General features: G+C 54.8%; 1 protein-coding gene across 4 annotated transcripts; it reads right to left on the reverse strand.

Moving 5' to 3' along the window:
- Window positions 1–74: 74 nt before the first annotated feature.
- PET117 (PET117 cytochrome c oxidase chaperone) lies at window positions 75–5,897 on the reverse strand. Of its 4 annotated transcripts, XR_012995041.1 has the most exons (3): window positions 4,642–4,858; window positions 2,530–2,611; window positions 169–227 (listed from the first exon to the last, which is right to left on the reverse strand). XR_012995041.1 is itself a non-coding variant. In XM_076334805.1 (2 exons), the coding sequence occupies exons 1-2, from the start codon at window positions 5,881–5,883 to the stop codon at window positions 78–80; spliced, it is 246 nt and encodes an 81-aa protein (XP_076190920.1). In that variant the 5' UTR covers window positions 5,884–5,897; the 3' UTR covers window positions 75–77. The 4 variants fall into 4 exon arrangements, 1 of the variants encoding a protein (XP_076190920.1); XM_076334805.1 differs by lacking the exons at window positions 2,530–2,611; window positions 4,642–4,858 and adding an exon at window positions 5,788–5,897 and having other exon boundaries at window positions 75–227; XR_012995042.1 differs by lacking the exon at window positions 2,530–2,611 and having other exon boundaries at window positions 179–227.
- Between the last annotated feature and the right edge of the window lie 12,035 nt (window positions 5,898–17,932).

Genomic DNA, 17,932 nt, shown 5'->3' on the forward strand with positions numbered 1-17,932 from the left:
AACACTTGCAAGTAGTTAGACACCAATGATCTCCAAACGTCTTTAATCAAACCTCTAATGAAACCTCAGGTCTGTGCCTAGGACTGCTGGGACCCTTTTTCCATTAGCATCTTGTCTCTTTCTTCCATAAGCTGCTTTGTCAAAGCAATCTGCTCTTCTAGCAGGCGAATATTCTCCTTTTTCTGATTTTGACGCTCAAGATCTCTGAGAACTCCACTGTGCAGCCTCTGAAAACACAAGGGACAGGGTTTATCACAGCCTGTTCGATGCTGAATGCGGTTAGCCCCCACCCAGCTCTAATCCCTCCTGCAGGGCTGTTCACCATGCCGCCTTTGCAAGTCCTCTGCCACGGCCTGTAGCCACAGCCACTTAACATGGTTTGAATCTAAAACTACAGGAGCTGATATCCGATATAGATAAATGCTAACGGTACTACACCAAAAAGCGCTTTATTTGTCCTCACTTCAGATGGGTGGGTTCACTAAGTGGTAAAGCTATCAAGCAAATAAATGCTATGCACCTGTAATTCCCATGCCATGCAGGATGGACATGATCTATAAAATCCTATTACCTCTGCCCTAAATCTTTACCAAATCAAACTAATCTCCCTCAAACTTCTCCTCTGCTTGGAGAGAATTCAATGGCAAATTGGAAATGATTTTAAGAAAAACTGCCATGTGTCTTCATCTGCTTCTTTGTGCTCATGTCTTACTCTTAAAAAAAATACCTTGTAAACTCTTGCTGCAAGGCTGACAAAAGTCCCACAGCCTACTTATGCCAAGCTCTTGAAAAACCAAGGCACTTCATTCAAAATCTCTCCCCTTTACCTAAAATGTTCATTATAAATAAAACATGCAACACAGACCAGCAGTTTTCAAACTAGTGGGTAAGCTCCTTAATGGGTGTAAAAAGCCCTAAGAAAATCCCAGCTGGCTTTTGTCTCCTCCTTACTCTCTCTCTCCCCCCACCCCCCCCAACCTGGAAGTTTTTTTTCACTCTGATAATTAGGTGAAATGTTTAACCTTTACCTCTCACCAGGGGAACACAAAATAAGTGAAACCAAAACTGGTGACATGGATTGGGGTGGGGAAAAGGAGGGGAGGGACTAGCTGGGAACCAGCTGCTCTACTCCAGATGTGCACCTCTGGGGGCAGGTGAGGCAGCAGAGCGATGTGAGCGGAGGGCTGATGAGATCAGACATGGGATGGAGGAGATGGCAAGGCTGACACTAACTCTGGAAGGAAACGGGGACCACGTGAAGCGTTTAATTGACTGGGCACGTGACATACAGCTGAGATACAGTTCCCTGGCAACTTCAACCGAGCAAAGCGGGTGCTGCTGCCATCCTTCCAGCCCCACGCTCCCCGCACTGCTCATCCCACCCCAGGGTCAGACAGCTCAGCCAGCAGAAAAGAACTCTCTCTCTTTTTTTTTCCTTCGCAAAGCAAGTCATACTCTGCTGATTTAACTCCCTGAGCTGGCTAACCAAAGACAAGTGCCAGCGCAAAGGAGAAGATGGGATGCCCAGTCCACTTTGGTGGTTTGGCTTGAACTCCTGGGGCAGGCGATACGCTTTTAGATACTCAGACACTTACTAGATTTCAAAGCAGTAGTCATAAGCTTATCAGAAAATATGATACATGAGGACAAAAATATTATAAATTAGTAAAACCCATGAAATTATTGTTGAGAGCCAACCCTGGCTCACATCTAAATCAAGCCGTGTGATCGCATTCGTATTTTAGCCCAACTAAAGATTAGAATCTTTAGTTGAAGCTAATTCAGTTAAAGCATTATCCACCTGCCCAATTTACCAACTCGTGCTCAGCTTGGACTCAGGAATGAGAAAGTTTCACAGGTACCGAGGTTAGCCATTGGATACTGGAGATATGAATAAATTATTTAGTCTAATGGCAAAAAAAGATTAATAATTTATTTGACCTGTTTGAATGATGCCAAAATGCACCTGCAAATAATTTATTTGAAAGCTGACCCTGAAGTCATTTTAGATGTTTGTGATTATTATTTGACAAGTTCTCACAGGGTTTTATTCTTCATCTAGAATGCCAATAACTGCACATTTCAAAGGCAATTATTTCTCCTGTCAAGATTAAAAGAGAAAGCTTTTGGTTAAGAAATATTTTATCTTGCTAAGAAAATGCACAGACACATATGTCAGCCAATAACCAAAACTCTCTCTGAAAATTAATCTAATAAAAACAGTTCCTTGCCATTGGCTTCAATCAACTGAACTCAGGTTACAAATTAGTAATTGCTAAAGACAAAGTTCATAAACTCAGTATTTCACTACTATTAGTTAATAACAATAAAGAAAAGATGTGGGGAGATACAATGTAATTGAACAATTACATCAAGAATGTGATTCTTTTTCCTTCACAAAACACAGCTATTCGGCAATCTTTCAGATGGTGAACGCATTTACTTCGAAAATGCACAGTTCGCAACAGACACCTTTATAATTTGAGTATCACGAGCGACAGAGAGCTCTGAAAAGGTTAATCTTCTCACCTTCCTCTGTTCTCAGAAGTTAGGCCTGCTTGTCTTCTGCATCAGTTTAGATAAATGTGCGCAATCTCAAATCACTTTGTGCCTGGCATATCAATTTATAAAAGTCAAAAGTTTATTAATTTGCATAAAGATAAACCTGAAATAATCCCTACACCAGGGCTGCAGAATATCCACGTTACTTATTTCCATTACATTATCTAAATAACTGGGTTCCTTGAACTGAAGCCATTATTCCCTGACTTGAAGATGAAGAATTATAAAGAGAAAATCTCAGATTTCATTTATAAAAGATAAGCTTTGAGCATTAGCGCTTCTGAATAGCGAGTTAAACTGATTGCTGGGAAAAAAGAATTGATCATTTTGGCTTCGCTTCTGCAGCAGCAGCATCTTGAGGAATGCTAATATCCCTGCAAACATATACAGATTAGCATCAAATCCAGCTTTTGGGGAGATCACTTCTAACTCTAGAGGACTGGTTTGCGAACCCATCCCCATATGTACAGGTCAGGCACCTCTGAAGTCATGAGTTCCCGAGGCAGAGTTCACAGGCTGTGCCCACGTCCGGGTGTTAGGACGGACAGCAAAGAACAGACGCTGGATCTGTCCCCCAAAACCCCCAAAAGGTTTTTGTCGCTGACCGACTGGATCCTTTGACCCCTCCATCTCTAGGACACTCAGCAACACTGCCGGCAGCCTGACAGCAGTGACACTGACACCCTCCACAGCAATGGCTGCTTCCAGCTGTGGAAAAAATAAGTTAAAACAGACCCACGGGGAGAAAGCTGCCCACCGTTGTCTCATTTGGGAAATCTAGGATTTCCCCAGGCAGAAGCTTGCAGCAGCGACCTTGGGTGTAACAACCAAAGCAATTTAACATTATTTTGCAAACCAAGCAACAACTACAGCATAGAGCAACAGCAACAGGCAAAAGGCAGCAAGTCCCTATTTTCTTCCTGGTATCATTAGAAAGGTATGAAGCAACCAGAGTGCATTAACCATGTCAACTCATTTGCTGATCCACCTCTCCTTTTACTAGAGTCACATTTCATACGCTGGCGGAACGCACACCGTAAACTTGCTGTTGTGCCCTGTGTTTCGCACGTGAGTTACAGCATGGCCTCTACACGCCACGGGACCGCTGTCTTGTTCAGTGCTCAGCACAGATCCTGGCCAGGTACTCAGCCTTCAGTTTCACATTCCTTCTTCAGCCTGTTGCCCGAGGCATTACTTACTTCATGATACACAGATCCCGCTCTGACGGCAGCGTTACTCATTTACTTGTGGACTGTTTTATGCCTGTTACCTCTATAGAATATGAGTGTTTCGTAAATGTCAATTTAGTTTCATAGTCTATGAGATGAAGGGGAGACATCAGCCAAAGGTTAAGGTCAAAAACATCCATTAAGTTTAGGTGTCTTGCTGAAACATGCAAGGGTGATTTTTCTCAGAGCACGCGTTGTCCTGTAGCACGTGCTCAAAGTACAGCTCCCACTTGTTTCAGCTGTAGTTTAGGAGCATTTAGCACATGTTCCTGCCAGACCTTCGGCGGCTCAAGGCAGGCACACCGAATTAGCTAGCAACCACCTGCAAAAATCTGAGCTTAAGTGATCTACCCAGCATCTATGTCAGCTCCGGCTGAAGCAGAGCCGTTACCCATTGCCGCTCCAAGAGAGCGGCCTTCCTCTTCTTGCTACCGCCTGTGCCATTCAGTCTGTTTTCCAACTTCTGCAGCAAATTAACCTGCCTCTGTCCTTACCCAGATCAGTCTCATCCTCCAAGATCCATCATTCTCAAGCACTGACAGAGACAATCTCTTGAGGGAAAAAAATGTAATCCTGTAATTACGGACTGCAGCGTAAAGCCCATGCAACAGACAACTGAGCTGGGGTATGGACTAGCAACTTGAACTCTGGTGTTTTGTAACTTCTGACTGCTTCAGACCTTTAACAACAGTCATTTAACATGGGCTTTTTTTGTGTGCATTTTCTAGATTTTTTTGTAAATAAGGGGGGAAAAATCAGACGTGTGCCCTCGTATCAATACCCATTTGGCTCATCAGCAGGGTCTAACCCTGCACACTCATTGCCCAAACCTCTGCCACACGCAACTTACCATTCTGCAAACACACGACTTCTAGTCCCAGGCAGGATTTCTTTGTATAGGGACTCACCATCGTCTGACCTGACACTCTTGGCTGTGGGGCTCTCTTGCACACAGGGTGCCTGCCAGGAATTACCCAATTTTCGTAAATGTAGCACTGAAAACGTCCCTGTTTAATTATCGCACGGTATCTCTGTTAGCTTGCACTCTGCCTGTCCTCTCAGAACAAGAAGGGAGCCAGGGCCGGCCGCACGGCACAGAACGGCACTGTTTGCCCTACGGCGGGAGGCATTTGTGAAGCTCGGGAAAAGCAGAGCAGATGCACTGCCAGAGGGACAAGCACCAGCGGGACAGCACGGCCGGACAGGGGAGAGCCCTGGGAATGCTGCCAGGGTGGTGCCCTTGGGCCTAGAGGGTGCAGGACTACACCCTTCCCGCATCGTAACGCCCCCGGCTGCTGCAGAGGATGGGGAAACCTCCTCCGCTGAGCCTGTCGTGCCTCACCCTGGAGCTCCTAGCTGCCACCTGCCCCCCGTAGGCGAATGCACAGGACGGGATAAGGCAGCGGGGTGCAGCTACGTGAGCGCAGAGAGGGCAGGTGCCAAGGCCGGGAAAAGCGGGGAAGGGGTAGTTCGCGGAGAGAGAAACACGGGGGGCAGAGCCGGGGAGGCAGCGCGCCGGCGGGGCGCCGCCGTGCAGGCAGGGCTCCGGCCTCCGGGCTGGGCGCACCCGGGGGCCCGCAGCGCCCCCCGTTTCAGGCAGGGGCACAGAAGGTGGCAAGAGGCGCCGGGCACAGGAGGCCCGTCTTCGGCTGCTGGCGGGGGCAGGGCGCTGCCGGCGGGCGGCAGAGACACGTGGGGAGGCCGCGGGGTCCGGAGCGGCGATGGGGCAAGGGGCGGGGCTTGACGCACGCAGGGGCGGGGCGCCAGGAGAGGGGCGGGGCTCTGGCCCGAGACCGCGGGCCGAGCCTACAGGTGAGGGGCGGGGCTCTGGCCTGAGACCGCGGGTCAGGCCTCCAGGTGAGGGGGCGGGGCCGCGGGCGAAGGGGCGGGGCTCGCCCTGCCGGCGGCCGCGGCCGCGGGCTCGGGCGCCGCCGCAGGGGCGGGGCGGGGCCCCGCTCGCCCCCTCCCCCCCCGCCCCCCGCGGCGGGCCACTCACCTCCCGCTCCCGCCGCTGCTGGACGTGCACGGCCACCACGGTGGCGGCGGAGAGCAGCGCGGAGGCGGCCAGCACCGCCCGGGAGCTCCTCGACATCGCCGCCGGCAGGGCGGGCGGCGCGTGCCGGAGCCGCCTGCTCGCCGCGGGGGGAAGGGCCGGGCGGGGCGGGGGTGGGGGTGGGGGAGAGAAGAGGTGCGCCCCGCCCCCAGCCGAGCGCCGAGCGCGTCGAGCCGGGCCAGAGCAACGGAGCGCCGATGCGGGGCCGGGCCGAGCGACGCCCCGTCCGGCGGGGCGGGCGGGGAAGGCCCGAGCCGCGCCCCGGGGCGGTGGGAGAGGGCGGGGCGGCTGAAGCGGCTGCCCCCGGCCGCCTGCCCCGCACGTGGAGCGGCCCCTGGGGCTCCCCGGCTTTGCTGCCGGGGTTTGGGGTGCCCTCGCGCCTCACGGGCCAGCCCCGGGCCCACGACGGGGAGCAGGCCGCGGCCTTGCGCCGTGCGCCTGAGGGCCGAGGTGCGGCACCTCGTCCTCCTCCTGGTGGGATGACGGGGGGAACGGTGTCCCGCAGCCAGCGCTCGCCTAACCTAACCCAACCCTTACTGACTGGCCCCCCGGCGCGGCGGGTTGAGCTTTTGCGGGAGGGTCGTCACCCTGCCGTGGCTGGGCGCTTGCACCCTTCTGACCAGAAGCGCCGACGCGGGCGGCTAAAAAGGGGCCTTTGCCCCATCGACGCCGCTGCTGGGGAGAGTCCCCCGCAGAAGGGAGGATGGCCAGCTGGTCCGGTGCCTCCCCGTGCCTTTCCGGAGGGGGTGTTTTCTGGAGCTTCCTGCCGGCATGTGCCTGCATTTCCAGTGCGGTTGCAGCTCTGAAAAACAAACAAAAGGACATTTCTTCTGAGTTCAAGAAAGATTTTTGCTTTTGTTGCATGAAGACCTCCAGTTGTGCACTTTCCTTGCCCAGAAAACCCAAATTGCATAGGACAAGCAGCTGGAGAAAGCAGCTCTCCAATTGTTTGGTTTCTTCTCATTGTTCAGTGTGTGGCCTTAGGCCTGGTGTTGGCAGTTTTTCGTGCTCTGAAGACGGCATTATTCCTCTCCCTGGGGGCTTTTCCTGGCACCTCCTCACTAGAGTATCTGAGTGCTTTACAGAGAAAAATTTGTGTTCCCTGTGCTCCCATGTGAGGGCAACAGATGGCTATCGTGAATGACTTTGATCCACCATGTTCAGATGCGCTTCAGGCTTCAGCTGGAGGACTTCAGCCTTTCAGGGCACTTTCACCCTGTAACACTTTAAAGCAAACTTCCCCCTGGCTACTGTGGAGCAGACAGAGGCTCAGGTCACGCTCCCGAAAAGCAGGGAGCTTGTCAGCAGTCACTATATCTGCTGCGTTACCACCCAAATGAGCACATCAGAGGTGCAGAAGAGTGACTCTTAGGAATGTATGAAATGAAAGGATGTCTAGTGGGGAGGTGGGATATACCACGAGGTCTGTAAAACCCTGAAGGGGGTCAGGGAACAATCATTCACCGTTTCCCACGGTCCAGGGGTAACCAGTGGGTGTGTGGATAGCAAGCTTAAACCAAGCAAAAAGAAGGTCGCACCATGTGTGAGCGAGTTGTGGCAGTCATTGCCCCTGGTACTACAGAGGCTGAATTTACCTGCGAATTCAGAAAGGAGCTGTACAAATTCCTGGAGCGCCCTTGATGTCTGGATGCTACTTTTGTCTTGTGAACCCCTTAAACCACAAGGTTTAAGGTGGGAGGGGGAACCACAGGTAGGTGAGAGGTTTACTGTGAAAGGCGTAGGCTTATTCCCGACTCCTTCCTGTACTTCTTTCTCCAAGCATCTGCCACAGCTCGCTGCCAGGCAGGATGGTGGGGCACAAGGAATGTCAACCGCAGCAGGTACCACGGTCCCTGTCTCAAAACCGGGCTTGGATATTTCTAGGTAGAGCTTAGAAGAGTTACAGAGCAGTTGTTGCAAGGGAGTGGTGGGGTCGCATCCCCAGCCCTGTCCGGAGTGGAAGAGAAAAACCAAATGTGTGAAGCCGATCCCTCCTCCTTATAATCTTTTTCATCTGTCTACTGAATGAACGTGATTAAAATGAAAGGCAAAATTAGTGGGAATGATAATATTTCAATTGAGTCTAATAGTTTTGCTCACATCGGTGTGTTTACTGTTATTAAGACTTATGCGTAAGTGCTTGTAACGCGTCCAAGGCCACTGGAGTGCCAAGAACAGGGTCGAGCCAGATGCATGGCGGATGTGAGCCAGCGCAGCGCCCTTGGCACCATGGAAGGGCGCAGCTCACCCCGGCTGGAAGCCGAGCGCCTCTACCCCAGCCTAGCATTAATCACCTGAGGGGCTAAAACCCCGGGTGGGGAACATTCAGGCTGTGCTTTCACAGCCTGAGTTTCTTCCATGGTAGTTCAGGTGTTCCCGCTCTCTTTCCTTCCCTCCCAAGGGCTAGGTCTTGCTGAAGTGCTCACCTGCCCTGCCGTGGCCCTGCTCTTCTCCTGCTTTTGGTGGTTGCCCCCTTCCCGTGCTCGGGGTGAGCTTGTTCAGGGAGGCAGCCTTCTGGAAAGCCCCGCCATGGACCAGATTAGCAGCTGGGTCTGGCTTAAAACCCTACAGCAGCAACAGTGTGGAAAAGCCCATTTTCCTTTTTCTGAGACACTTTTCCAGCTGGGTTGGGTAAGCCCGGCCAGAGGCATGCTGCAGAGGCAGGGAAGTGGGGTGATGGAGGAGGGAGGCAGGAGTGCCCAGCACTGATACCGCTGGGGAAAGCCTTTTTTTTAGCTGGTGGTTGGCAGAAGGACAAGAGAGAAGGACATTTCAGAGTTCCCCCCCAACGAACACAACCTTGACCGCCCCAGGCCCGTTGCAGAGACGTCTCACGGGGCCAACAGGCTGTGTGTGACTGGCAAAGCGATGGTAACTCCTTGCAAGGAGACAAGCTGCGTTGCTGATGCTCTCAAACAGAGAGTGAGGCAGAGGATGAGCTTGTGCTGAGGGAAACGTGGCTCAGGAGGGCCTCTTTCTTTGCTGGCTCTGCTGGTTGCTCTCCACGTGAGGTCTCCTCAGACAAACGCCTTGGCTGCCAACAGCTGGTTCCTGATGTGTTATGCCCGTACCCTTCTTTGATGTCCTCTTTCCTATGCCTTGGTTCCTCCTTTGCTGGCCTGGGCATAGCGGCACGCTCGTCTCGTGGAGGTGGGGTTGAGCACCAGTCAGGGACGGGTTGACTCGTGTGTGAAGGAGACTATGGAAAGCTGAAGGCCATTTTTCCCCTGGGCAAAGAGTTCAGATCTCTATGGTGATCTTGGATAATGTGTCTGAAGTCAATGCTTAGGGGTAATTTTTATCCTGCTTTCTGAAGAAAATGAAGTTTGTCCAAGCTCTGTGCCTCATCTGCCCCTTCCCTCCCCTCCGTGCCCTTACACGGGCATTTGCCAGCCTCCTTGGTAAGGCTGCATTGCAGGTCCTGTCTCAGTAAGACTTCCATGTTTATTTGCCCATTCCAACCATTTTGACGGACGTGGAGGAGTTCTGGCTAAGCTTTGTGTAATGGGTGGTTACGCCGAGCAGGGTAGCATCCCATGAAGGGAAGGGGTGGCAACCCTATGTTAGCCACCAGAGAATCCACAAAACAGGGCACTTCAGTCACGGCTTGCCTTAGCGGGTCACCAGTAGCACTGAAGCCTAAGGACAACCCTGCAAAATATGGCAGGGGATGGAGATAAAGTTTGAAGTGAGCCCTTTTCCAGGTTCACAGCCTGAACCACAGCCCCTCTCCCCTCTAACGTGAGGAACCAGTCTCTCTTATCAAACTGCAAACAAATAATTGAAGAAAAAAAAAATCCCAAAGGTGTGTTTCCACAAAGCTTTCAATGTTTTTTTCCAGGGGTTTTGGTGAGCTAGCTGTCCTTCCCTCTTTGCAGAGCCAGCTCTTCCTCCCTCCCGGGTGGGCATGCATGTGCAGGCGTGTGCGCTCATGTGGGTGAGTTTGCACGCACACGGAGCACTCCACCGAGACACAACGGCTCGGCTACCTCGGTTGGAAAGAAGACCAAAAAAAAGCCCGAACCCAACCTAAACCGGGTTCCCATCTGCTCCGTGAAGCCGCTGGAGGAGGTTGCCGGCGCTGCCGTTAGGAATTCGCCCCGGAGAGCCCAGCCCAGCCCAGCCCTCCCCGGGCGCTGCGAGGGGAGCTGCGCCTGGCGCCCGGCCACCCTCTCTCGCACGCTTGGCCCCAGGCCGGGGGGTCTGGGCGCGCGGCTGGCGGGTGCGGGTGTGCGTGCGTGTGCCTGCACGCCGTCGGCCAGAGGTCTGGGGATAGGTACGGGGCTGAGCACACGGGAGAGCCTACCGAGGAGGGGAGCGCGCTGTGCCTGTCGTTACTAGCATTGATTTTCTTCTTATGGCAGCGCTAATAATAGCAGCAAAAAAAAGATAATTGCTGTGTTGTAGGCACAGTTTTCTCACTGTGATGCCTTTTCCACTTTGAGAAACGTAATTATTCTCCCCCCAGCAGTTGCAGACCCGGTTGAGGCAGCGTAGGCATTGTCCAGGTGCAGCCGCCCTGGCCAGGCAGTAAGTGTTTCTATCGGATTTGCTGAGGAGGTGTCTTGCTGTTAGTATTCAAAAGCTTGAAAAATGCAGAGACAAAAATGGAAATGTGTTAAAGTTTTTGTGTCCTCCCTCTGTAAGAGTTAGGGTCGCTGAGGGCTTCTCTGCGCGCAGAGACTCAAAAATAATTTAAATTAATGGAATGTATGTATTAAAAATGCCTTATTTCGACCGGGTTAGCCTCCTCTCCAGGCAGGCGGAGGTATGCCTGACTTGGGCGAGTTTTATTTTCTGCCGGGCATGAATGAAGTGAAAGCCAGCATAGCTCATCCCCCCAACATTTGCACGTGGGCTTCACAAGCCTCTGACCTGCTTTCACCATCAATTCAGATGAATTCTGCGGCTCGTTCCCTGCGGACAAGCCCTGGGTCCCTGACAGATCTTCTCAGGGAGCCAGAGGGAAGTGACTCTGATCCTCCTGAAATTTTAATGATGGAGAAAAGAGAAAACCAGGGATGGGCAACCCTTCTTTTACTCCCTTGTGAGCGAGGGAGCAAGGAAGCTTTCCTTCCCTTTGCAGGGCAGCCTGCAAAACAGTTACTTTTGATTTTAATTTCCCCGTGCACTTCCTCCTTCCAGCGGGGAAGGTAGAAACCTGGGGCAGCCGCTGCCTGAGCCCTGCTGGTTTTATAGCCGGGCGACGTGTGGTTACACGTTAGCCAGCCAGCCCTGGGGGCAGCCGCGCCAGCGGGTCACCTCCAGGTAAATAAACTAAGGTGTGGGCTCCGCCGCCGCTGCTCGCCCTGTCGCGGCCTCATTTCGCCCCAGCTGGAGGGTGCGAAGGGCCCCCCCGTGGCCCCGGCCGCCCCGGGCTCCTTCCCCGGCATCCCTGGGATGGGGGAAGATGAGGAGGGTGGTCTGGAAGCTGCCTCCCCCCCCATCTCACCCCACTTTTCCCATGGCACGGCTTGTCTGTGTCCTTTGTTTTGGGGCGCCACAGCGGATACCTGACCCGGGGAGCTGCACCCCAGCTCCCTCCTGCGCACACTTCCCCCGTGCCGGGACAGGCAGTTGAAATGCAGGCGCAGGCCAAAGTCTACCTGCGTGGCAGCGAGGGGAGGATGTAAACCCAGCACTTTATAATTATATTGGCGGCAATCGCACAGACCCTTGCCCGCAGATGGTGGGAGGCAGGTATTGCGGCAGCGCTGTTGGGAGTCGAGGGCAGAGACGCTGACGGGCGTGGGGATGGGTTTTTTTTTTTCCTGGCAAACATTGTAAAAGGCACCGGGAGATAAAAATCCTTCTAAAAAAAAAAAAAAAAAAACCAAACCAAACGTTGGCAGAGTAATTCTGCAAGCAATCACCCCGCAGCTTGCATGGCAAAGGTAACCCTGCCCCAGCACCGGGGCCACTGCAAGGCAGGGAGGTGTGTGGATCCTCAGCCCCCAAAGCAGGGCAAGCCCTGCGGGGCCAGGGTGCTGCACCCCAGGCTCTCACCCTCCTGGGGCTCCCCCAGGAGGAGGAGGGCTTCTTGGGCTGCGGCGGCGTAGCTGTGCGGGGAGCAGGGAGAGGAGGGCTAAAGTTGGGGTTTGGCCTCAGCTGGGTGGGTGGGGAGGGGGCAGAGGCACCCATGGGTGCTGCAGCCGGCACCGAGCCCCCCCGTCTGTCAAACCGCAGCTGTAGGGAAAGAGTCCGGCTGGAAGTGGCACCGCTGAGCTCCCTGGGCGATTTCGTAGGCAGCGGGTGCATTTCCTGATGCTTAACTCATCCTGGGCGTGTTGGAGCACATGCTCTGCCTAGCGCAGGCAGGACGGGCAGGGGCTCTCCGGCAGCGGCACTGGATTCCCGCTGGGAGCCAGCCCTCCCCATGCACCCGCGGCACCAGGACGGGGAGCGGGAAAGGTCCACCTCTGACACGGCAGCGTTTGAACAGGGGTTGGGACATCCGGACCCGTCCCCTTGCCTGGCTTAGAGCAGACTTGTGCTCGGGCTGGCATTAGCAGTGCCAATGGCCAAGGCTGTCCTGGCAGTCCTCCTTGTCAGAGAGGAGCCAAGAGGAGTCCAGATGGACCTCATCTCCTCTTTCTACTGCTGCCAAAACCCCCAGGGAGCTGCACTGCAAGGGTGCTTGGCCAGGGGTGGCAGTGGTGGGACCATCCCCGAGCACCCAACCCGAGACAGTTATTCCTTCCTCCAGCTCATCGCTGACCCTCTATGCCCTTATCACTGCTTCGTCACGCTATTAATCTTCTTCCCATTCCCCCCCCAAAAGGAGCGGGGTGCCAAGGACAGCACCTACCGCCCAGCTGGCCCCTCTCGGAGGTTTTTGAAATGGTAAAGAAATGCATAAACCCCGTACGCATACAATGGGGTTTATGGCGGCGGTCATCTGGCAGGAATGAGGAAGCCCTGGGGGCCCCAGAGGTGCCATTTGTCCTTGGGGAGGGGACAGGGGATTTTCTACCACCGAGGTTTGAGCTTGGAGGGGGATGGCAGAGCTGGCAGGGCTTGCGGGAGGGGGGAAGCGCAGCAGCTTATCAGCCTGTGCCAGCTGCGGGAAGCGGGGATTTTAAAGGCGTTTTGAAAGCGCGCTCGTTATTTTTAGGAACCTGGGAAGGGACTGACTGGGTCAGACCCCAGTTGTGGCTCATCCAGCTTTTTTCCACCAGCACCAGCCGGTGCCCGCCTTTTCAGGGAGAGCTTTCCCAAGCGAGCTGGGTGACTGCCGGCTCCCTAACCCCCGTAAAAGGTTGTCGTCCCAGTCAGCTAACGGGACAGGCTGGCCTCGCCCAGCAGCCGGGCATCGCACTCCTTGCTTGAACTCTCAGCCTCCGTGAGCACGTGCAGCGCATCCCAATGTGCAGCGCATCCTGACAGCAACACACCCCAACAGCAGCGTGCCCTGACGTGTAGTGCATCCTGACAGCGGTGCATCCCGACGGCAGTACGTCCCGACGTGCAGCACATCCCGATGGCAGGGAAAAATGTGTCTTTTCCGGGGCAATGCCTCCCGTTTGCATGGGTCACCCTGCTGAAGCAGGCACCGGCCGGGCAGCGAAATGGGGACATGGGAGATGTGGTGAAGCTGAGAGTCGAGCATAACGCGGGGAGGGAAAACATCTCTCTCAAGGATAAAGCCAGGGCATGGGGTTTTGGCAGACCAGCCACGGTAGCTTTCCCACTGCATTCGAGCAGTAGCCGGCGCCCCCTTGGGCGATGGAATCGGGCTCAGACCGGGAAGCTGCTTGTCTTCACGGGTATCAGCACCTGCTCTGGCTGGTCCCACCTTGCCGAAGCTTTCCGTGACCTCCCGCCAGAGAGAACCCAAAATCCAAACCACCGGTCAAGAAGGACGAGTGGCTGCCGCACCATTTCTTTGCTGTTCACGCAGCTGTTGGGTTTGGTGCTTAGAGAGATGTCTCTTGTGAAAACATCAGAGAAACCCTGGGGATTGAGGACCGCCACCACCAGCGACTTCTCGCTGGAGGAGCTGGAGGGGCTCTGATTTGCGTGGATGTGGCTTTTGAAGGTTAGAACCCGTGTGGATTCACTGGTGTCTGATAAGGGTTGTGCACATGATGTATTTTTAAGCACAGCAGGAACATTAAGAGGGAGTAGCTTTCTGTCCTCTAATTAGCTATTGATTTGCAGGAAACTCCTGGGATTTTACTACCTTTGCCACCTCTGCTGCTGTATCAGGCTTGGTTGGAACGCACCAAAGTTCCTGGGGAGGAAACACTGGGCAGACAGTGGGATCGCAGGAAACCAAGCAACAAAAAAAAGTTAGGCAGTGCAGGCAAAGCTGGGGAAGGGACTTCAGAGGGCCTCCAGAGACAGATGCTCATGCGGTCATGTTTCTACAGCAGGGTCTGCGAGCTCAGGGCTCTGCTGACCACCTTGTGAGAGCGGACGCCTCTCCAAGGGGATCACCCCGTCCTCCCAGAGCGGTGCTGGGCCATGTGTGGGGGACACGGGCATCCAGCAGCCTCTTCCCCCAAGCCTCAGGGCCACGGGTGCCACCGAGGAGGATGCTCAGGGGATGCTGCTGGGGTCTGACACCCGGCACGGGCTTCACGGGGCAGGCTGGGTGCCTTTTCCATGGGGAGCGGGACTCGGAGGCTCAGCGGGGAGCGGCTGGGCAACCTGGGGTGACGCCGGGCGCCCCGAAGGAGCGGAGCCGCAGCGAGTGGGCGGCCGGAGAGACAGCGCCAAGCCGGCGGGGGGGGAGTGGGAAGGAAGCGGAGGTATCGGTGGAGAAAGACAGGGAGACGCTGGGAGTGGCAGGGACCGTGGGAGGCAGGGAGACGGGAGCCCTGTGAGTCAGCCTGGTGGGGTGCTTTGAAACCCGGCGGGGAAGCACAGGCAGGGCAGGTTCTGCCGCAGCCTGGGGAGCCATCTTCCCCCGGCTGGCACCTTCTCCATCCCTCCTTCCCTGCTCAGCCAAGGAAAGCAGATCGCTCTCCAAACAGGGGCAGCTTGTGGAGCCGCTGCTCTCTCCTTCCAAGATAATGCTGGCGTGGAGCCACCCTGGCTCCGTCCGCTGCAGTGAAGTGGTTCCTCATCTAACCAGTGGAGCTGCCAAAACCTGGCTTGGAAGCAGAGCTTTCCGGTGGTCGGGCTTGGCCCCATGGCCGGCGACACAGGGGGGTGTTGCACAGGCGTGACCAGGGCAGAAGCTTTGCTCTGGCAGCCTGTGCCGCCCCCAGCAATGCTCACATCCCCCTGACCTCCGGGGGACCGTGGGCTGGTGTTCACCCAAACGTTGGCACACTTTGGGTGGGAACCTGCCCTCAGAGGCAATGGCAACCCCTCTGGCAACGCACGGTGTGTGCGTGCAGGCAGCTGCTGAAACCCGGCTGAGTCACCCCTGGTGCTGCAGGTGTGCGATGGGGTGCGGGGCAGGGTGGAGGGGAGCATCCCCCGAGAGCACGTTGGCTCTTCACAGGCAGATGCGAGCTGCGAGACCAAGGGCGGACATCCAGCTGGAAGGGAAGTTGGGGCTGGAAACAGCATGTGCCCCAGGCGAGGGTTTCTTTTGGAGCAGGGGGACCTTTCCTCTGTGCTGTTCTGTGGGCTTTCAAGCCGTGGTCCTCAGAGGTCCCCACGATCCTTCTGGGAAAACTCTACGGCATGCTGGACCTCCACCGGATAATCCAGGGAGGCAGCAGGTTGGGAAAGGCTGCAAAGGAAACCTTCCCTTGTTCTCATCTTGCCTTGGCTGCAATGGGAGCGTCTTCCTTCTGCAAACCCTCTCCCTGTAACGTGGCTGGGATGCGAGCCCCAGGCTACCAGTGGCCTCGCGGTGCCCGTTCCCAGGTGCTGGCATGGGCTCCATGCTCACTGTCCCACCTCACGTGGGGAAACGTGGAGCGTTTCAAGGAAGGGGTGTCACACCAGGATGCCTCTCGCAGAAGACTGGGCAATATTTTGACACCCAACCTCCTCTCCGTCTCTCCCAAAACGCCTCTGGGAGCAGCATGGGGGTTCACCAGCTGAGGGGGTGTCAGCTGGGTGTTTGGGTGACTTGCAGCAGCCCAGATGTCCCAGCCCTGGTGTTTCAGGCACACCGCAGACCCCAGAAGACAAAGGTTCATCTTCCCAAGGATATGAAGCTGTGGCTTCTCTTCCATGGTCAGTAAACTTGAATAAATCCCCCCATCTGAGCTCTGCTGGGAGCCAGAGACCAAAGGCTGCGCTGTTGCATTGCCAGGCTCCTGTCCCAGCCAGGGTCTCATCTCCATCCAGCCTGGTTTGACTCAAAATCATGAGAAATCGCCAGAAAAAGGGCACTTGGGTGACTGTGCTCTCAGCCTCGTGGGCAGAGCATCCCTGTGCAGCCCCTGCAGGTGTACCTGCTGGCGTTCCTCCACTTCTGCGCAGGAGGGCTGATGGTTGGGGACAAGATCCCACCGGCAACCGAGCCAGAAGGTCCCTTTGCTGGACCCTATGCTAAAGGCCCAGCTCAAAGACACTGCTGTGGCATTGCCAAGGGACTGTGCCTTTCGGCGGCGTTCGGCTCTGCCTGGCTGTATGGTCAAACCCTCGTCCCTGCCCAGGCCGTGTCCCTCCACCAAGTGGGTACACGCCTGCTTCTGCAGCCGCACGGTGCTCATCAAGGTGAAATGTAGCCCAGGCAAGAAGAAGAAAGGGCACGGCTCCCTGGGGTCACTGGGCAGCTAAAATATTCCCTGGTCAGAGGTAAAATTGAGTCGCCATCCCCTGAGCAGTGGACACGTGCCTTTGCTTACACCTCCTTTACTGAGCATCTCTCCCTCTGCTCCGCTCTTCTCAAGCCCAGCTCCTTCCCTCGCTCCCTACGCCCAGGTCCTTGCCCCCAAGGACGCTTTCCCCGCTCCTTGCTAGGTGCTATATCAACCAGGGCAAGGCCAGCGGTGAGAGGGAGTCCTCCAGAAGGGAGGAGTCCCCCGTGCCCCTCGCACGCGGCCATCGATCCACCCCCCACCCAGGGTCGGTTGGGGAAGGAGGGGGGGGTGCGACAGCGACACACGGCTGATTCATTGTTTGATCCAATCTCTCCCCCAAATGATTCGAGTCAAATGAAACACATTTTAGTAGTAAAATCTGTAAGGGTGGGTCCCATTGTGCTTTGACCCTACAGGGCATTTTGTACATTTAATTTGATTTACACCCAAAATGTTAATTTAATGAACTGGATTTTCTCCCACACCCAACTAACGATGAAAATTAAACAAGATCCTACAGAAAGGGTTGTGTCCCATTATCTCGTTAGCGTTGTTATTTATTGAGTAATTACAGCACTCGGGCTGTACGTGCAACATTGCTCCAGCGGGCGCATGGAGAAGGACGCCGGCCGCCCGGTGACGTGTCCGTGGGCTGCCTCGCTGAAGACGGCACGGCCCCAGGGATGCCGCTTCATGGTGCCGCATGTGGCTCCTTGCAACGGTGTTGGTGGGGCCATGCTGTGAGCACGTTCCCCAGGCTCCTCCAGGTTAAAAAATACCAAGGAATGGTATTTTTAGGAAAGGAAAATACCAAGGAATGGTATTTTTAGGAAAGGCAGCATCGTTTTCTTCTGGGCTATGTCCAAGCAACACCAAGGCCTGGTCAGCAGTCTGTATTTCCACCCGCTAGCTCAAGGGGAAGGCAGCCCACCGCTGCTGAGATGCTCTACTTCGTGTAGGTGGTGCCTCTCCATCCAGCTCCTCTTGCCTTGCCGGAGGCTGCAGGACCTTCTCTTCACCCTGTGCCTCCGATGGCGCTGGGCACACCACAGCCCTGACCACTCGTGTCAGGGCTCCAGAGCTGATAATAATAATAATAATAATTTAGTTCTTGATTCAGCTGTGCGTGTAAGTGCACGTCTGACTTGGAGCACCCAATTAAAGTGAAGTGTGTGCTCCAGGACCTCGCTAAATGGGAACCTCAAAGCAGGGTTTGAAAAAGCCAAGAAGACATTAAAGTAGTCACAGCAAACTCTTGGTTCAGGAGTGTTGTGATTAATGTCATTTGCTACCTCTTTTGGCTTAAAAGACAAGAAGTGGTTAAAATAAAAGAAACCTCAAGTTGAAAGCATTGCAAAAAATCAATTAAAACCCAT

The sequence above is a fragment of the Aptenodytes patagonicus genome, chromosome 3 (genome assembly GCF_965638725.1).
Source record: "Aptenodytes patagonicus chromosome 3, bAptPat1.pri.cur, whole genome shotgun sequence".
NCBI lineage: Eukaryota > Metazoa > Chordata > Aves > Sphenisciformes > Spheniscidae > Aptenodytes > Aptenodytes patagonicus.